The 21190-nt window shown below is 44.3% G+C and overlaps 1 protein-coding gene across 3 annotated transcripts in view; it reads right to left on the bottom strand.

Moving 5' to 3' along the window:
- Positions 1–9121, bottom strand: part of ZEB2 (zinc finger E-box binding homeobox 2) — a 128778-nt gene extending 119657 nt beyond the window's left edge. For 2 of the 3 annotated variants that reach the window (XM_060152953.1, XM_060152955.1), the window contains exons 1-2: positions 8712–9121; positions 5981–6122 (exon numbers count right to left, since the gene is read on the bottom strand). In XM_060152953.1, coding sequence (XP_060008936.1) covers positions 5981–6053 — 73 coding nt within the window. In that variant the 5' untranslated portion in view covers positions 6054–6122; positions 8712–9121. The remainder of the gene's footprint in view (positions 1–5980; positions 6123–8711) is intronic. The other variant, XM_060152954.1, reaches the window with a different exon arrangement.
- Between the last annotated feature and the right edge of the window lie 12069 nt (positions 9122–21190).

Here is a 21190-nt window from a genome sequence, read left to right as displayed (position 1 = left end):
AAAACGAAATTCTTTATTTACTTTGTAACTAGGAGTTACACTTTTCCTGAGAGCTCTCACTCTGACACGACTGTCACCCAAGATGAAAGTATTCGGCACGCAGCTCTTAAGGCAAAGACTTCCACAGAGTCTACTGATGATTAGTGCTTTGCCTTTTTAAAAAAGGCTTGATGAAGAAATACTTGGATCTTACTTTTTAAAAGTTTACACTCCCCACAGCGCAAATAGTCATTCAATAGATTTTTTCCAACTGGGAAGCTGATGTTGTTGGCATACACAGAGCTATGTAAATGTATACAATCACAGCAAACATACAAGTAAGGAAGAGGTGCCTAGATGTTTCAAGGCTTAAAAATGAAAAGGAAAATCACATTGCATCTTCTGATTGCTAAAGAAAGAAAAGAAACAGGGAGGGGGAATGGGGCTATATTTATTGGTTTTAAATCAGCCTTCCCTCTGCTCTGAATTATTTTTCTCAACCTTCACATCTTGCCTAAAAAGCATATTTGGGCTTATGTTAACATCTGCTTTTGTGGTGACATTTAATTCTGTATATTTTCAACTAGTGTTTCTGCATCACAGATTTTCCCCCCTTTATCTCTTTGCTCTAAAAAGACAACCAAAGAGCAATCAAAAAGGTGTCTGACTTGGCCATTCAGACAATTGCCCCCTTGTGGGAATGCGGGAATGAATGGTACAGTGGACACCCCAGCACCATTGACGTTATAAACATGTAAATGAAACACATTAGGGCAGACAATCAATTGTCTGTGAGCATTGCAAACCTGCACTCCCTCTCTCTGTGACAGGCACAAAATAGTGTCTACCTTGGGAAGCCACAGTGCTGAAGAGGAAAAGGACAAAGAGTTCTCTTTCACACGGAAGAAAATGCACCTTTAAAAGCCTTGGAAGAATGCAGATGACAAAAACTGTTGTAAGGAAGAGAATCTCCCACATCTTGGAATAAACACGGCACTGCTTAGAGAGCTAGCAACACCCTCCTTTCCTACCTTCAGGGTAGACACACATTTTTCCCAGGAAAGATTCTTAACACGGCATTAGGGTCTTTGACAACCTCTTGGAATTTTCTTTACTTTGAGTAAATTAAGCAAGCAAGAGAGGAAGCACCTGAAACATATGACATAGCAGTTTACTGGGGAACATTAACCTTGGCTTTATTCGTATTTGGAGATAAATGCTTGAAGACGTGAATTTATCTTAATGTGGAAACAGAGAAATAATGTAAAGTTTAAAATCCTTAGCCCACCCTTACCCCGGGTAGAGAATCACGCTTTGGATGCCAGCAGCCTGCTGGCTCTGTTACGAAGGAAGGCATGTTTCTACCCCAATTGCCTGAATTTTTACAAACCAAAATAAAACAAATAGATCAGTCTAGATACATAGCCCCCAGCCTAGTGTGTGTGCAGCATGACAAAACTTGCAGAAGCTCTTCACAGAGAGAAAAGGATGGAGACCGATATCTTTGGAGCGCCCTCAGAGCTGGTACCTGCCACATAAACTACCTCTGAGTGCTTTGAGAGTCAGCAAAACAGCCTCCTTATAACCTCATCAACTTTATAAGAAAGCTACTTGCAAAAGATTTCCACACTCGCAAGGATCACCAAGTCTGACCCGACTGCAATCCGAAGGAAACTTCCCTGCCTCAGAGTGTACTGAGGGGCTCTGACTCACGGCCGCCCCATGCCAACTTCACCTCTCAGAAAGGAGAGACAGGAGCCACATCCTCAAGAAGGGGCTGCTTGCATTTCTTTTCCTTTTCCTTTAAGCATCTCTGAAAAGGGAACAACTTTTCAGTCCTCCACTGCCTCTAAGCATCACCACCAGCGCTTCCACTCCCTTTCAGGAAGTGGTTAAGGGAGTGAGGGCTTATCTTAAACAGGGATAATCATTTCTGCTCATCTGATTGTTTCTCCTCTAGGATCTAAAGCCCTGAAAACATCCAACTTTATCCCTTTTCTTTCCCACTGAAAATCAGAGACCAAAGGCGTTGGTAAAACCCCCCCCCCACTCTACCATACAATGCCTAACCCTTTAGCTGAAACTTTGAAGAAAAATCAAATTTAACTTTTCTTTCTTTCTGCCATTTCCTCTTCCCCACCACTCCTAATTCAGTGTTCATTTAAAAGACAACTTCATTCCCTTTTCTGAAACAAGCGGTTTCCGGGTTTGATTTTTGTGAAAACGTGCAATGTGTCTGTGTGATTTTTTTTCAGAGGCTGATGCTGGGAGGTGATGGGCTGGGGAGGAAGGCCCATCTTCCCAGGCTCCACAGGAGGCAGGAGGGTAGCCGGAGCATCCCCAGGAGCCCAAGCCTGAATCAGGGGCTAAAGCAACAAACTTTGCAAGTTACAACCGGGCCGCCCCAGTGGCAGGCAGCCGCCGGGCATCTCCCGCTCCTAAGTGCTCATTTCTGCCTCGAAGGCTGTGTGGAGATAGTGGGGTATAATCAGGGGAATGAAAAGGGGGGCTGGGTTTTCCCCCTCCTCTCCAGCTTCAGTGAAAGTATTACAAAGTGAGTCAGGCGACTGAAGATCATCTGACTGAACTTTCTTGAAACCGACACACATTCTTGTCTTCGGGCAACTTGCTTTTTGCCTCCTTCCCCCTCACCCCTCTCCCCCTTCCCTCCTGCACATCTTATTTTCTGGGAAGAGATTTCATCCTTTCCATGTGGGGGAAAGGAGACTGTCCGCTATGGATTAACTTAGTGCTGGCACTGTCTTTGCCAGGCATCTTGCTAGCCTGAGAATCTCGAAGGCTGGATTTTAGATTCTTGTTTCTCTCTTTGTATATTTGTTTTCCTTGAACTGCTTCCTTCTCCTTTGCTTTTTAATAATCGCATACAGCATCGTCTTCTAACCCACGTTCTTGACCAGCCTTTCAAACACACACATACTGCTTTACACGTTTTATCTCCTTGTCGCCTTAGTCTATATATACACTGTTGACTTCATTAAAATTATATAAAGTGCCATTCTAGTTTCCTGGATGACCATCTCTCTCTCTCTTTTTTCCCCACGCAGCTTCTACTTCTATGATTAGTAGCACCATTATTCCTTTCCAGGAATTTCTATATGATTTTGATAAGCATCATCATATTTAGTGTTATCAGCAAAGACACAAGCTCAAAACTGACATCTTTTCCATGAATCCAGGAAAGAAGAAAAATTCACTCAGTTCAGATAAATCCTAGCAATTCCCAAAGGGAAAGGCATTGGATACGTGCTTGATGAGAAAGAAAATGAAAAAAGAGGGGAAAAAACTCTTCTACCTGCTTCTCAAAACCAGGACATTGCTCAGTCAGATTAATCCCAAAGCAAAACACTGACAAGTAACCAATACACAGCATGTTTTCCCACAGACTATTGGGAAATAATTATTGCTGTTAAATGTGCAGGGTCTGGGCTAAATGCCTTTAAAATGTGCAATTCAACTTTCCACTTCGGAGTGTTGAGGCTTCTCCCAAGTTAGTGGCTGGGCGGAGGGGAAATGGTGTCCATTTCTGAGCACCAAGCAGTGTCCACGGCTGAGCACTTCCCTGGCACTCTGTTCCACCTGCGAAGCCCCCAGCAGGCTTCCCCCTCTGCCAGCCCCCGCCCCAGGGCTCCCAGGAAGCCTGGAGCATTCTGTTTTTCCAGACCTGGGCTCTGGCCCGACTTCACTGCAGAGGCCAGGCTGGTCAACAGTGGCAAAATCCCGAAGGGGGTTGGAGGAGCCAGACAAGAAGAAACAAACATTCTAAATAGTCTCTCCTGCAAAAGAACACTTCTGGGAACCTTGCTTTAAATCTTATTTTCCTTTCTCTCAAAAAATGACTGTTTAACATAAGAAAAAGAAAGAAGCCTCCTTGACACGAAGCTTTTGTTATCCAGTTGATCAGCAATGTGCTTTAGATACTTGTAAGGGGGGGAAAAGCCCCACAATAGACATTGATTTTAGAAAATCAATAACCAACATTTAATAAAAGGAACAGAGGAAACACAAGACAGAGGGGGGCACTAGGTGTAATTTTAGTGTCTACTAAATTACCCGGAGATGGGGAAGGGGAGGTCTCCAGTGTAAGGACCACCTTAAATAATGCCAGACACTAGAGCGAAGAAAAAATTAAATTAAGAGAGGGAGAGAGAGAGGGGGGGGGGGAGAGAGAGAGAGAGAGAGAGAGAGAGAGAGAGAGAGAGAAAGAGAGAAAGAGAGAGAGGGAGAAAGAGACTTAAAAAGAGGCAGCCTGAACTGGATCTTGGGGAAGCAGCTCGGAATATATTATTGTACTTGTTTTTTTGTAATACTAAGCCAAGCAAATAGATCAAAGGCAGCACAAAGGGAAAAGGCAGGATAACATAACGAACAGTTTCTGACTAAAATTCCTCTATCACTCCCCCATATGGCTCGACACCTCTACCACAACAAGCAAAAGACACACACACGCGCACACGTACACGCGCGCGCACACACACACACACACGAAACCTAGAGAGAGACAGAGAGAAGCATCATTTGTCTCTAATCAAAATTCCCTCGTCTTTGTGTTTTCTCCTTCCAGCGTCCCTCACTGCGCCCCCAGCAGCCCCCTCCCGGGCCGCGCAGCTCAGGGGCAGGCTGGGGGCGCACAGAATTGTCTTCCCTAGAGGAAAGTTGCTCCAAGGGGGCCCCGGTGGTCCCCGCGAGGCGCGGGCTGGGCTTGCGGGAGGCCGGAGGCCGGGCCGGCGCCGCGTCCCCGCGTCCAGTTCGGGAGCGTCAACGCGGCCCCGCGCCGGGTGATCAGGCTGAGAACGAGGGGAGCGAGAAGTTTCCTTTCCCAGTCTGAGCTGGCGCTAGTTCTCTTGTTTGTTTTGGGGGGTTGGTTTTTTTTTTTTTTTTAAACTCAGTATCCTCCGTCAGCTATCCCCGGCACCCTCTCCGGTCCCCAGCTCTCCCCTCCCCCAGGCGCCTTCTGCGCTCTTGCCAATCACTTTTCTCTTTTATTCCCACGATTTTGTTTGGGGGTAATACCTAGGGGGTCTCTCTCTCTCTCTCTCTCTCTCTCTCTCTCTCTCTCTCTCTCTCTGTGTCTGTCTCCCTCTCTCACTCTGTTCCTTCTCTGACTTTTTCTAAGGTGGACCTACTAAGCTGTCACGCCTTTGATCTCCCATCTCTGCTCTGCGTGTCCCCCTCGCACCCGCACCTCCTTCCTCCTTCTTGACTCAGCCTGGATAACGGACTCCTGACCATGTCGAAACTGCCCAGAAAAGTCTCCCTGCCCTCTGCGACTCCGCCAGCCCCCGGCGCGGGGCCAGCACCCGCTGGAGAGGAACCACCCGCCCCTGAGCCCGCGTGGACCTCGCTGGACCCCGCGCGGGGCCGGCCGAGTCCCTCCCACCCCGGGGTCCCGGCGCGACCGGCCGGGCCCCGCTGCCCGCGGACCGTTACTTGGCGTACCGAGAGGCGGCCGGGCGACTCTGGCAAAGAAACTTTAAGCCTTGCCGGAGGCACAGCCCCGGGCCCCCTCTCCCGCTCTCACAGTCCCTCTGCCACCCCCGCCCCGCCCCCGCCCCGGGGATCCCGCGCGACCCGTCGCCCGGGCCCCCGCCCTGCCCTCGCCGGACGCTCACGCAGCCCGGCCGGAGAGCCGGCGGGCCGGGCGCTGGTGGAGCTGGAGGCGGAGGCGGAGGGAGGGAGGGCGGGCGGGGGCGCAGAGGGCGGCGAGGGTGGGGGCGCTGGGCCCCTGCCGGACCCCAGCGCTCGCAGCCCCCCGGCGCCCGACGCTCACTTTGCCCGGCACTTCCCCAACTCCCCCCCCCCACCCCCCGTCCAGTCGCCGCGCGCGCCGGGCTCCGGCGCCGACCGCGGAGAGAGGCTCGCCCGCGAGCCCTGGGCGCCCGCCGCCGCCGCCGCCTCGGTTGCTTTTCCCTTTCTCCCTCCTTCTCCCCGGCTCTGGAGCCGCGGAGCGGCCCGGAAAAGTTTGGTTCGGGCCGCTTCTTACCGTTTTTCCTCCTGGGATTGGCTTGTTTGCGCCTCTTGCACCGGGGGCCATCCGCCATGATCGGCTGCTTCATTGATAAGAGCGGATCAGATGGCAGTTCGCATGGACTCGGCGCCCTGCTTCGGCAGCACGCAGGCTCGATCTAGCAACCAAACACAGCGACAATGTGGGCATCGCCTGCGCCCATTGAGACGCGCGCGGGCCGCCCAGGGGAGCCGGGCCAGGGCCCCGGCGAGCACCCATCCGCGGCCCCCCCAACGCCAAAGCGAAACTCCGGCGGCCCCCCTCCCCGCCTCCCACCCCCAGCCTTGGCCCCGAGGCGCTTTGTGTTTGTTACTGTTTGGTGTGTTGCACCCGCGAGGGGATCAGAGAGACAAGAATTACATCTTCAAAATGAGTCATAACTCCTGACCGTATGAGGGAATGCACACGGCGGTACAGTAAGGCTGCTTGGCTCAGGGCTAGGCGGACCTTTTCCTCCGAAAAGTCCTCAGCCCGGCTCGGGAACTTGGGGTGAGGCGAGGCTCTCTGTAGCTCTCATCTTGTTTCCCCCCCCGACTCACCCCCCCTCCCCATTCCCCCGAGGAAGCAAACAAACAAACAAACAAACAACGCGAAACAACTCCCGGATGAAGCACACTCGGTCAAATTGATAATAGTAATTATAGGAAGCCCACTCGCCCCGCGTCTCCTCCCCTCCCCTGTCGGAGTTGATCGAGGCACTGTCTCTTCCTCCCCCTCACACCCCCGCCCCCAAATTAGGATTTCCCGTTTCACGCCGCAATAAGAAATATAATTATAAGCCTCTTCGGACACTGTCCCTCCCCCCAGCACCCCCCCCCCCGCCGCCGCCGCCGCCGCCACCACCTTCGCCGCTTTGACAATATTTACTTATTTCCCCCCACCTCACTCACACCCGTGCTCCCCCGCCCTAGTTCCCTTAAAGAGTTCCAGGAGAAAATTTTCTCCCCTCAAGAAAGGAAAGAGAAAGTCCAACCGCTATACGGCAATACTTTTAAGCTCGACTAAATGATCGTATCCTTTTCTGGCTTCGAAACTTTTGTACCTAAAAATCGAGAGAGGCGCTGCATTTTTTCAGCTGAAACTGTCAAAACTTGGAGAAGGGGAACCTCGGAGGCAGGCAGGAGAGGAGGAGAATCCTGCAACTCGGTGGAGGTTGGGAAGATGCTGTGCCTCGAGGATTAGTTTAAACAGGGGGCTATAAAAGATGTAACAGATGCAAACTGTAACACAAGGGCCATTAACCCCTTCTCTGCCGAACACACTCAGTCCCCACGCCCCGCACCTATTGTCTCCTGTGCTAGAAGCTTTGCGGAAAACCTGGAAAGTGAGTATCAGTTTCCACACGTTTGCTGAGAGGGGTGGGGCTGGGGGGCGGCAGAGAGAAGGGGAAGTGGATGATTTAGAAAGCACCTTGAATTTAACCTAGGCATAGTGGGAGACTTTTAATTTAAGTTTGACACATTTTGTTATTTCTTGGCTCTCCTACGGATTTGAAATTGTTGGGGAAAATCCTGAAATAAAGCAGTGGTCACACAAGTGTCTGGGAGGAAGCAGCTGGCCTGTCTGTATTCATGCTGAGACTTACACACGATTGCATATAAATGCATGTTTAATAAAGTAAGCTGCTAGTTTTATGAGCATGTGTGTGTGTGAGGGACAGACAGGGCATTTGTGCTGTAAACTTTAGCTTTGCCTGTTATTTCTAACTCTGGAGTTAGTAATCTTGCCTTCATCATTATAGGGGGAGCATGTAAAATATATAAGAAGGTGGGAGATAAACACATTCATGTTAGCCGGGCTCACCACTGCTCCTGGGAACTCCTGCTCTCTTTCTCGACTTTTCAGTGCCAAAGTGTGGAAAGGGATATTTTCGTGTGTCTATGTCTCCTGTGAAATCCATGTCTATATCATTAATACTTTGCCATTTGAAATACAATTTCAAAAGTTATCCTTCATTTACAACCCTAATATCCTGACGGCAGTTTTCTTCCCAGCTGTAGTGACTCCCCCCCCTCCCCACTTTGGTAAACGACTCAAGTTCCATGAGGACTTTCACTTCTTTATTTATCATCACAGAAGTGAGGTGTTACTTCACATACATACACACACAAAGAATGAAATAAAGAAATGAAACTCGCTAAGCAGACAAAAACAGGCAACTTTCTACTTAGAAAACAGCCTTCTTCAGTGGGAAAGGTTGGACTGCCATATCTAAGAGAAAGACTTGCTCCCGAATTTGGTAGGTTTGTATACATCAAGTTTTGTAATTATTAACAGGTATTTGCCAAGTTCTAATTGCTGAATACAATGAATTGGAATTAGACATGAAAATAGAGCAGAATCTCTCCCCTTGAAGAGTTTTTATTCCAACCACATAGTTCTCGATAAAACTTTTCCCAGGCTGGGTAGTAAAAGGCACCTTTGGTTACCTGAATGGGCAGGTACAGGGCAAATTATTTGGGGGAGGAAAAAAGGAGAGAAAAGGAAGGAGAGAAAGAGATGGAGTGCAAGAGAAATCGAAGAAGTCACTCTTGGGAAAAGCTTGCCATAAAGGAGCTAAACCCACCTGAAATTCCTACCCACAGACACTCCTCCTCACTTCAGACTCACATCCCCACTTAAAAGGAGAAAATCGTAAAAGGAGGGTGGGGGATGACCATGCCGAAAAGGAATAAAAAGAGAGAAAAGGGGGAAAAAAAAAACCTACCTGCGAAGTCTTGTTTGTAGTTTTGGCCAGAAATGGTGAGAAGAAAAAGCATGAAGAAGCCGCGAAGTGTGGGGGAGAAAAAGGTGGAAGCGAAGAAACAGCTCCCGGAGCAAACTGTACAAAACCTCGCCAAGAGTGTCGGGAGGCAGGACCGTTATTCCTGCGGAGCAGGTTAGAACTGATCTCTTTCGGCCACTCCAGGAAACACAAACCTGGGGACGGACTGACGTGTTACGCCTCTTCTAATGACATTTTTTTCTTTTTCTTTTCTGTAGGAGAGAGAGAGACCCTGAAACACGCGCCACCTATCTTTGTGGGGAGGGATAATTGAAGCGCCCTGAGCGTGAGCATCATGTGAAAACGTGATCGCCAAGTTTCTCTCTGGGAAAGGATCTGGGATAGATTATACCTTGAAGTCTCCGCAAACGCTTTAGTGGAAGAAATGAAATTCCACCTCCCTCCCTTCCTCTCTCCCTCCCTCTCGCCTCCCTCCCTCCCTTCTCCACGCCCCCCCCCCCCCCCCCCCCCCCGTCAAGCCTTTGGCATCATTATCCTCATCACTAAATCCTACAGAGTACAGGGCGGAAAACGGTGCACACCATTCACAGAACTGGAGAACTCTAAGGGGCGAAAGTTAAAGGGAAAGATCCCGGTTCCTCAATCCAGATCGCCTCTTCTTATACAGATGTCTCTAATGACCAGATTTGAGATGCACATTAAATTGTGTGGATTTCTCAGCACGGCTTCTGGAACTAAATTTTTTGCCCTTTCTCTTAATTTTTTTTTTCTTTTAAGATGCCAGAGCCAGAAAAAAAAAAAAAAGCTTCATGTGAACTGCATTTTAGGGCGTGTGTGTTGCGGTGTGTGTGTGTGATGAATTTCTGGATTGGATCCCAATACTAAAAAGTGGTTTGGCATTTTTTAAAAGGGTCTCTTAAGTAAATTAACATAGAGCGCTGAGTTGCTGAGTTGACCGATCTCTGAATCTCTCCACATCTCACGGAGACCTCACTACAAAGTGAGGGAGTGGGTGTAGGGAGACAGGAGGAAAAGGAGAAAGGCCATAGAGGAACTTAGCAGCGAAGGAAGATCACCATATTAAACGGCATGGGGTCTAAGTTTTGGAGTATATATTTTTTGATATTGCAATTAAAGTAAAATTAAAAAGAAAAGACTCCACCTTTGCTCTGAAGGGATTGGTTATGTAAATATGGAAGGGATTTCCTGGAGAATACAGCTTTCTACTGTATGGTTAATTAAATAATCACTCAAAAGCTTCCAACGTGACGCTTCTGTCGTAATCCAATCAGGTTACATAGGTCCTAAACAAGAAAGATATTTTCCACATCTGGAAGTCAGCAATTTAGCAAGTACTGCACATTATTAACCAATTCAGAGCCCACTTCCCAGGGGAATTTTTTTTGAAGTTTAAGTGTTCTTAACCAATGCTCTGCTGTTTTGTTAATCAAAAAGCTGGTTTACACTGCACATAATTGGAACTAATATAGAAGTAAATAAAGACAGCCAAATTTGAGGATGCTGAGCACAGACATTTATCGGAAAAGGAAGAAATCTCTTAGCCTCCAATGGTTCAGGCTCAATTTCTTAGAGAACTATGAGGCTTTTTCTTTCTTTTTTTTTTTTTTCTTTAAGAGTGAAAGTACTTGAGAACCTCAGAGCGCAAATAAACTTTTAGTCCCACAGCCTTTGGGCTTCCTTGCAAAGGTAAAGGTGGAGGTGTCAAGAGGACTAAAGAACAGCCTTATGCCATTTTTTTCTGCTTTAATATTGTTAATATGTTACAGCCCCCTGTTTTCAGTCTGATGAAATCTGAAACAAATAAAACCCTGATCCAACACTAGACTTTTACTTATATGAAGATAAACTGCTTTGAACTGTGCTTTGAATGTGTGCCTAAAGCAAGACTTTGAATGCAAGAGTCATTGGCAATTGCACTCAGAGGAGGGAAAAGCCACCCATGGGTTACCACATCCACACTCCCAGAGGCGCACAGCTTTGTGTTTTGTATGTTTATTGGGGGGGGGGAGCAGTAGCCACCCAGCATGACCACAACCAATTCTTCCTTTAGGATGCAAGGAAGTAAATTTTCACTCTTGGTACAGACTCACCTCTTTCCTACCTTAAGTATTTATTACAGTGAGAATCTCCTCCCCCACCCCATTCAGATAAATTACCTATAGAGGAGCATTCAAGACCATCAGTCTAAAATTTAATAATAAAAAAAGAAAATTAAGGATTTCCACCATGGGTCAGGCACATTCTCAGTTTTATGCTTTACATTGCTTTAATATTTCTATCTGTATAAATATATGACTTATCAAGTTCCTTCTCTGAGATTTATTTCTATTATTAATATCCTTTTTTTTCTCTTCCCTCTTTTCCCCACTTTTTTATTTTTAAAAAATTCGAGTCCAGCTGTCTCTAGAAGTTTGCTTTTCAGCGTTTCCTCTCCCATTTCCAGGACAAAGGTGTCCCTTGCATGGAGTAATTCCAGGCAAGACCCCACCTCAGGACCCCAGGTAACCACTGGAGCTTACAGTCCAGACACACACTCACTGGCAAAACCTCAGGTCAAAGGATCCAATCAAACGGCTGACAAATCACTTCTCTTTATTATGTATATTATTGTCTGGTTACTTAGTATCTGACTTAAAAAAAAAAAAGACAAGTATTTCCATGAAAAACACCTAATCATCTGATTACTCTGGGCTCAGTAATTGTTCAAGTGTCAGGAGACAGCCTCAACACTTAGCACGGGGAGTGCCGACGTGCAAGTATTTGAATTGGGGTAAAAAGCAATCTTTCAGGTTCCCATCAAGGTGGATATTTGGAGGGTGGCACGCGAAGCGTCCCCGCGAGGGGTGAGCGCGCCGGTGGGTTGCCCTCCGCCCCTGCCTGGCACGCCCCTGGCACTCCCCTCCCCATTTGACCGAAAGAGTTCACACCAAAGCAGAGGCGGTGGGATCGGAGGAAGCCGGAATATAAATTTGTACCGAACACTCTCTTAGTCCGAAGGCCAGGTCGGGGACAATGGGGATCGTGGGGTCAGCGGGATGCACGAGCGCAGGACGCAGGGAAAAGTCGAGAGAGGACTAGGAGCTGCTAGCTTTCGGCTCCTCACACAGCAGAGCAAGTCCTTGCAAATGAATCGCTCCTTCCCGGTCCTTCTTCCCCATTAGTAATCCATTTCGAGATTAGCGCAGACCAAGGGGATTAAAACAACAGATACATGCAAATGTGAAATAATATTGCAATCGACATTGAAGGGAGAAAAATAATTCTTTAGGGTTTCTTCGAGTTAAAACAAACTGCCTCCCTCAGGATTCCCTCCACCCAGGCAGCGTGTGAAGATGCACTCTTGTTTTCCAGTTCCCTCCAGCCAGGACCTGGTGCCTGTCCCCCCATTCACCTCTCAGTCTGTCAATTTCCTTAACTTTCACAGCCGCTCCCCCTTTCTCCCCTGCCCCCAGCTCCGCTTGCTGGCCCAGATGCCAGAAGAGATACAATGTTTCTGCCCTGAACACACAGCCTGTAGAAGGAATTCGAATTTGGCCACAGCTAATTTTTTTTTAAAGCAAATTCTGTTTATTCTGTACCATGTGGAGAAAATTAAAAAAAGGAACCTATTCTCTTTTTGAAACGGAATTGATCTTTCATCTAGAGGAATTATTTCGACCCTGTGTTGTTACACAGAAGGTGGGAAACTTCTTTTAGAGTTGCAAGCAAAGGATGATAAGGGGGACCCCTGCGTTGGGGGTGTGTGTGGACGGGGCGGGGGGCGGCAGGGGTCCAAGTCAAGCCAAACGGTTTTCTCACGTGCAAACTCGCAATCCAATCCATTCGGAGTTGAGCCTAGGATAGGAGGGGAAAGTCTATTAAAAAAAAAAAAATCAGAAGCATCTCTCTGAGAAGCCCTTTCAAACAAAATCAAAACAGGACCAGAGAATCTCAGACCGTCTCTAATATCCCTACTGCGAGGCCCGCGGGCTGTGGAATCTCGCACGTCACCTGGCCCCAGCAGGGCAGCCAGCTGAGAGGTTCATTTTATTTTATTTTTATTTTATTTTTTGAAGTTAAGGCTGAATCTCGGCTTCAGTGCTTTTTGGCAACGTCTCCACTGACAGGAACCAGCAAACTTCAGGACTCAAATGAGCGTCTTAATTTATTGATGCAAAACAGGTCTGCTTGTCGCCCCCAGTTCTCGGCGCGCTCTGTCCCCCACGCCCCCAGCTTCGGTCCCTTCATTTGATCTCAGGGTAAGGCCTCCGCAGCACAGGCGGAGGAACACGTTGGGGGGGAGGGGTTCGGCCCCCGCGCACCACCCCCCCCTCCTCCAGACCTATACCCGCCCGGGAACGCCGCGACCCCCGCCCCGCGGCCGGGTCAGCTGACCTGGCTCGCTCGCCGGCTCCCCGCCCGCCGCCTTGTTTCCGGTCCCCGGGGTCCGCGAGCTGCGCACGGAGCGGGAGCGGCCGCGGCCGCGAGGTGATGCTGGGGGCTGATTACCATGAGAAAGGCTGTGACTGGAAAAGCCTCCTCCACGCGACTGTCAATCTCACTAAGGGGTGGGATGGGGGGACGGAAAGGGGCCCTGTAGGAGTCACCAGAAAACTTGGAGTAAGTTGGATGCGACGCAGGCCCGAGGAGGTGGCTTTCGCCTCAACTTGGAAGGCTGTGGCGTTAAGGGCGCGGACGCCAGCAGCCTCGCCAGGGGATTGAAAACCCCAAATCCTTCCTTCCCTCCTTTCCTCCCTCTTGCCCTCCTTTCAGCCCTCCCTGACCTTTATCCTTATTTTCTTGAAATTCTTTCCCAATTGCCTTTCCTACATTATCCTTTCTTTCTATCTGATATCTCCCTTTTGCAAGCCCTTATTTTGTTTCCTAACGTCTCTTCTCTCTCGCCCTGATTCTTTTCTGCCACCTTTATGTGTCCAGATTTATCATTTCGTTTTGAAAACACAATGTTTCATATGTAATTAATCTACCAGCAGGAGGTCAGGGACACCCTGACTGAAGTAACTCCCTTGGGTCATCAGAGAACAAGTTCGCCAGGTGTCAGTGAAAAGTAAAATAATAATAATAATAGTAATAAAATAAATATAAATCTATATCTCAATAATCATAGTGGCTCCCTATTCTGAATTATCATATCAGCTCAAATTGACTTCCTTTTTTCTTAAAAGATATAATCTTCCTGGAAGAAAAATGAATAATACTTGTTGTAGGGAAATTCTTTAGAATTAAAGCAATGTGAAAAATTTACTCATTTATGGTAATATTTTAGCAGGGCTTAACAGACTTTAAAAATTACAATAGGTAATTTAAAGAAACTTAAACTGTGCTTTTTCTTTTAATGACTATTTGGAAAGTGTAAAAAATTCCTAAAGCACCCCTGCCCCACACGAATCAATTCAGAGAGAAACACCATGCCCTGTGTTTTGTACATGCTAAGCAAATTCACAGCTTGAGTTGCTGGGTTGTTTTCTTCGCCAGGTTGCCCTATTGCCTAGCAGGTGAGTGAACACGGAGCTGCATATGTCATGAATGTGGCTATGGTTTTAGTTTTCCTTATTTTTTTTTTCTGTCTTTCATTCATTTTGAGCATGTTGTTCTCCTATTAAAATTCAGAGTTTGCACTTGTTTGCAATTTGTTTACTTTGTTGGATTTTTAAAACTTGTTAGAAGTCAATTGAACATGTATATTAAGCCCTTTTTAGGCCAAGAAAAATAAAGATGCATTAGAAAGATGCTTTTTATGCTTCATAATTATTAATTGACATTTTATGATGAATAATTAATCATTTGAATAATTTTGGTATCTCTGATCTGAACACATATTTGCATATCTAATGCTTGATTTTAACTGTTTTTTTTTTTTTTAAATTCATTCTCTCAGGACGAAGAAACAAAGTAACATTTTAATGTAAAATTTCTCTCTGGCACTTGTAAAAGTTTATTTATTGGGTTGTAGTATTCTTTCCAGATATCCATAAAACTTCTTAACAATTTGTGAATCATTTATGTAGCAGTCAGATACAAATATGTGACAGAACTACAATTAATGAGGAAAAACAATACCCTATGTAAAATCAAGTCAGGCTCCTCCCCAAATGCAGAGATGTGCACTAATTATGCACCATTTTTTCTTATTGGAATTTGATCATTGAACTTTTTGGTTATGTCTATTTACACATGTCAAAAAGTGAAAATTGAGGTAATTGACAAATAATTCATACCTGAATTTAAGATAATTTTTTACTTTTACTTATTAATATATGGGCTGATTTAAAGTTATTTTAAAATGATCAAGCAAGCCTATCCCTGATATTTTTATACCCCTGTGTCAGTTGACGTCCAAAGAATCTATTTTGAATACTAACCCTGCAGGTTACTACCTGTGTGATTACCGACAATCTACTCTAAATTTGTTTCCTTAGCTATGTTGTGGGTACACTAATAGTGCCCATTCTGTTGAGTTTTCTTGAGAACTAAATAAAGTAGTGCCTGAAACTTCACTATAGTGTAGCTTTATTATTGTAATGAAAGGTTGAAAAAATAACATGGAATATATGGATCAATTGAGGACAATTTAGTTAATTTTGACTAGTTAAAAACAGCTATTTACCTTTTAGTATCATTCGTCATTTTTCTATTGAGAAGTGAGTGCTGTGTTATTAAAGTGAAGGAATAAAATGGAAAGCATCATAGGATTTTTGGCTGGTTTACAGTTCTTCAGACCTCTTCAAAGAATTCGTAGCCACAGACATGAAAATAAATAGTGTTTTTTTATTCTGTTGGTTAAGGAGTTAATTTGTCGTATTCAATATGGTCATAATTTGGTTATAAATATCAGATTTCTTTTAGTCCAAATGTATGAACTTGAAGTTTCTCATGTTCTTTAGTAACATATTGTCTTTGACTGTAAGGGTTAAATGTGCAGAAGCTCAGAAGCGGTCTTGAGTAAGACTTGTGAGAAAAAAAAAAGGGCAAACTTACAAATTTGGAGACCAGGAATTTGGCTGTCAGAACAGTATTTGTTGTAAGACCATTCATAATGAGCTGAGTGAGCATTTCCTTTTGGAATTGTAGTTATCCTGGGGTTTGCGCTAATTCTAAGTACCTATAGTGGGGGAGAAAATCAGTTTACTAATGGAAAATGAAATTCCTTAGTCTCTTAAACATCCAGAAGGCCAGATTTTCTTTTTGATGCAAAAGCTGAAAAGTCAATGCAAATGCTTATGGGAAAAAACTATTGCAATATTTAATCCCAATACTGACTTCTTTTTCTTGTTGTTTTCCTTAAGACTCCTCAAAACACTTAAAGGGTCCCTTAATTGTTTCCTTTCTCAAAGGATCCATTCCATGCTTCTTTCACGTTGAAACTACCAAAAGGGCCATTTGGACATCAGCCTAGGGGCTCAGAGTGACCTGTACCTTTTTCTTCTTTTCCTTTGTAAAGGGCAATGGGACCAAAAACTGTTTGCACCTATAGATTGTTTAGTGACCTGGAAATAACTTCATGCTGCTTTGTGGTCTTCTTTAACAGTCCTTATTCTGTTAAAAGGTGAAATTATAAATCTTGGATGTTAGTTCTAATTTTGCACCATTCTAAAAGTGGTTTGTTTTTTTTTTTGCAGTCATGTTTCAGGTACTTAAATATAAAAACCTTACTCTCAAAAATTATTCTCTTCATGATAATCACAACTATGAAATAATAATAGCTAAGAAAAAAACCTGCTTTTCTAGGCTTGGCAGTGTAGATGTGACCTAGAGAGAATCAACGACTTTCTCCAGAATTCAAGTGTCTGGTTCTTCACTGGCCTTTGAATCTGCCAGATCCATCCTCCCAGCAGACGCCACATACAGGTGACATCCAATGTCTTCTCACCTTTCGCAGACATCCTTCTGAACCACTTGTGCCCACCCACTCTGCACACTGCATTGTGACCCACTTCCAAACCTCCTGGATGACTTGGTTAGTACTTGTTTTTCCATGTGTGGCTTATTTTGCCTTTTGGATCTAGTGCTTAGGCTCATTTTTCCAGTTACAGTATTGGCTCAGGTAGAATGGTTTCTCTGGCTTTGTTGCTTCTGGCTTCCCAGGTAAAGTGTCTTTCCTAGTTCAGTCTTCTCACCAGGACCCTTGACTTAGGGACATTCCCATGGGCAAGTTCCTGCTTGCTCACGTTGGCCCCAGTACTGGACGTAAGCACAGGACAAGTTAGTGATGAAGGAGAGATCATGATACAGGCATATCTGGAAATTGTTTTTTTTCTTGTATAATTTTTAAATTGCTTGTTGACTGGGAACTGGACCTCAATGTATTTGACACCAGGTTCTTTACATTCTCCTCAATTACAGCATATTATAGTGGCAACGATATAGGCTTTGAAATTAGATGAACTGGATTTGACTCCCTGCTTTGTGAGTGCTAATTGTGTATTGAGGACAAGATATTAAGCCCCTGAGAACTTCATTTTTAAAATGAGCAAAAGAGGACTTAAATTTAAGCTGGCTGTGGTGAAAAAATATGACAATATATGTAAAATGCTACAGGGTAGGCATATCAATAAATAGGAATTCCTTCTTGTGAATTACCTGGAAAATACATGAAGTTAAATTACAGAAAACCAGAGTGAATATAGCACGTATCTTAGATGATACTTATTTCATCATTTTTAGTTATTTTAGTGCCATTTATTTAATTATTTACTTTATGATTTTATTAGGAATTGTTTAACTGGTTCTTGCATTTTACAGAAATCAATGCTTACTGAGAACAAAGTTGCAAAAGTAATATGGAACTTCTTAACTTGTCGTAGAAAAGGTGGAGTGCTCGTGATTATAAGCATCACGATTCTAACCTCTGAGGTAAATAAATATACTTTACAATTTCATTCTGTATTTCACACTTCTGTTTACAATTGTAAGAAAAAATATCTTTCCACCTAATTCTCCCTATATGACCTGGCATAAGAGGAAGCACTCTGGCAGCCAGTTTGGTGTGGCCAAGAAATGTCAAAGATCACTCATTCAAGGTAAAAAGAAGAGGCCCTTAATACCGTCCAAAGCTCTATACCTACCTACTCTTAACTCAAACTTCTGAAGTTTGAAGGAACTGTGAAGGGGGTAGAAGGGAAGGAATAGCGCTGAGAAAGTTTGCCTGCAGTATCTTCTTCCCACCCCCCAGTTGAGTCCTGAAACATCTGCTTAAAAAAAAAAAAAGGTAAGAATATGTGTATACTAAAGACATTGCTACACTCTGCTGCCTGCAAATTCAGGAGTACGGTTGTGTCAGCAGGCCCTGGCATGATCTACTGTGTATGTGACTTTTCTACCCTATGCCCTAGAAAGGAGGGTGTCAGGGGAGGACTGGGTTGTGGACACAGGGAGCATATTGTTCCAATGGTTCTGCTACAGTGCAAACCAGGCTTCTTTTGCTCTCTCTGGAAGTAACTTTGCTACACGCAAAAAAAAAAAAAATTCGATTCCTGTTAGGTTTTTCCTTGGCCACTGTGGAACCATAGGTATGGCTCCTGTGCAACGGGGTAATTTTTCTGGGTTGAGGTAAGCTGGCTTACCTATTGTTCTTGGCCCATGGCTAGCACCCTTCTAGACAAGAGAGACAGAACAAAGCTGAAAGTTCACAGACAATACGTGGCCTTTTAAAACAGGAATGAAAAACTAAAACCTTGTTCTTCTAAAGTTTAGTCTATCTATCTACTGTGTATTTGGAATTTCATTTTAGAGAAATCAGCATGATCCTGAGCTATATTATTGCCTACCATCATTTAGCATTTATCTAGGATATTGAAAACTTATTTACAATAATTTGCTATAGTAGTTCTGTAGAGATGGTCTCTATTGCAGTTTTGCTTCCGTTGGTGAGGATTCTTGTGTAGTTGTGGAGTTCAAGGCTAGGTGAAATATGCTTGCGAAGGTCATTTGAAATCACATTGGACTTTGAATTGGGGGCAAAGTAATGCTTTTTATGATATTAAAGCAAAGTAACATCGTTTGGAAAATTTTAAACCATTGCTTCATTTCGGATCTCTAAATAGTAATTTATTTGACGAAGGAAGGTGACCTCTCACCAATGTCTCTTTCCCAGTCCCCTGGACTAGTGCCTATTATATAGGAAATATTTGTTGTTGTGTGTGGAGTCTGCCATTCATTAAGAAGCTTTAAAGGGATGTAAACTGATCTCCTATTTCGCACTTGTAAAGGCCTGAGATAAGAATAAGGATAGTGGGAATTCCCCTGGCAGTCCAGTGGTGCTTTCACTGGTGTGGGTTCAATCCCTGGTCGGGGGAACTAAGATCCCGAAAGTCAAGCTGCCCGGCTGAAAAAAATGTGAGGATAGATAAGCCTAGCAGGCAGGGACCATGGAACACTTAGACCAGCACAACCTCCTTTTCATCAAGTTATGTACCAGATTACATTATTAACACAAACTGTTTTATTCCCTTTCTTGTGTGTCAATTTTACACACATTCTGAAAAAACAAATGAAGGAGCAAATGCAGAATTGTGTGTATATATTTGTCTTTCTCTTTAAATGGCTCTGATGAGTCTTTTCATGGTTTATTTTTAAGTAAATATATTAAAATTTAATAAGAGGTTTTCTCTGAAAAAGGAAGGAAATCATAAAGAAAAAATGGCGTAAATTAGTAAAAGTATGGTTTGCTTAAGAAGGCAGGTGTGTAGTTGTAATTTAAGATAAATGATCCCCTCACCCTCTAATACCACACAATAGGTAAATAAAGAAAACAGAGAAGATGGGGAATTTTGTTTTGTTTTTCCTTTTTTTTGGCCATGCCTCGTGGCTTGTGGGATCTTAGTTCCTCGACCAGGTATTGAACCTGGGCCCTCGGCAGTGAAAGTGCTGAGTCCTAACCACTGGACCACCAGGGAATTCCATCTCCTTCTTCAGATGGACAGGCTGCATCAGCCAGTGGGCTGGGTGTTTTTCCTGCCAGCAACTTCATTTTCATGTAGACCAGTAACTGGTTGCCCAAAGATACTGAGGCAAAAAGTATTAAGTCCTGATTATAATACTTGCCCCCTTCCCCTCTCTCTTCTTCCCTCTGCTTCAAGTCCTATTTCTCACTCAGGGCCCTTACCTCTTCTTACCTTTCTTTCCATGCTTTCTATTCAGAAGAAAAACTACCTTTTAAAGATAGCCTTGTTCGCAACCTTCAAAAGGCTTAGCTTTTAAATAATAAGATATGACCCTAGGATTTGAGATTTTCACTGTGCTGCAGAAAATTACCTGGAGGAAACAGAATGTTTACCTGAAATTCATTATGAGGAGGGACAGTTCAATACTATTACTGTCTGCCCACTGCCTAGCATAGAGCTTGGAACATGAGAGGCACTGAATAATGTCTTTTGGATGAATGAATGCATGCATGCATGAATGTCATGTAAAAAAGCCAGACTTGAAACAACAGATGCCATTTGTTCTACATGGCAAATAAGAGTTAAAAGGCATTAATGTAGGTGCAAAAAGCACTGTGGTCACAAACAGGATTTTGATATTATTTTTGAATCCTGAGTATAATATTTTACTTCCAAAATGAAATACCTAAATCATTTACCAAGCAATAGAGATATAACAGTCCCTCAGTCACTCACTTGCAAAGGAAATTTTCAATACAAATAAAATCATACATATTTATACTAGGGTAATTCAAAATAACTTCCTCACATAAGCACTGCTACGTTCAAATAAAGTCTTGCCAACACTTCTGAGTACATTGCTTTAAAAAAAAATGCTCCCTGTAGCGTCCGAACTATTTAAAAATTTTGCCAGCTTCTTCAACATACATCAGTTATCTCTCTTCAAATCACTGACAAGAATTTAAAAACTGCTTCATCAGAACAACTGTTACCCTTTCTCATACTCTAGTGAGAACCTGATCTTCTAAAAAGGACCATATTTACAGCTTCTTCTGAAATTTTGAAACCATTTGGCTGGTATGTTTTTGCTACATTTTCTTTTCCTGATTTAATTACTGGGGACATTTGCATGAAAACAGGGGGATAGGGACATAAGATTTGTGTCTTATGAGTTCATCTGTTTCTGGTGCTTATTCCCCACCTGAGATCAGTATCTATTTTATTACAATTGGGAGACCAGGAACTAGATTGGAAAAGATGAAGAAGTTGTTGGAGGTGAACTAAAGTTCAGAAATAGGGACTTAGGAGCTAGAGGATTGGTGGGTGATATGATAATGGATTTTCTTCTAGTTTACTTATTTACCAGCAGTCATCATGTCAGTCACACATGCTGTTCCATTGAAAAGATCAGAAAATTGGGGAACTGCACAGAACTGGTGGGTTGATGCTATTCTAAGAAAATGCCCAGGCAGTTGCTACTCTGTCGTAGGGGTCGAGAGGCATCAAAGAAAACAGTTTACGAGCTGAGACGAGGTCATGTATGAACTCCAGAGACAT

This window comes from Lagenorhynchus albirostris, chromosome 6 (genome assembly GCF_949774975.1).
Source record: "Lagenorhynchus albirostris chromosome 6, mLagAlb1.1, whole genome shotgun sequence".
In the NCBI taxonomy this organism is placed as follows: Eukaryota; Metazoa; Chordata; class Mammalia; order Artiodactyla; family Delphinidae; genus Lagenorhynchus; species Lagenorhynchus albirostris.
The sequence above is the reverse complement of the archived record's forward strand: the minus strand, read 5'-3'. Positions and strand labels throughout refer to the sequence as shown.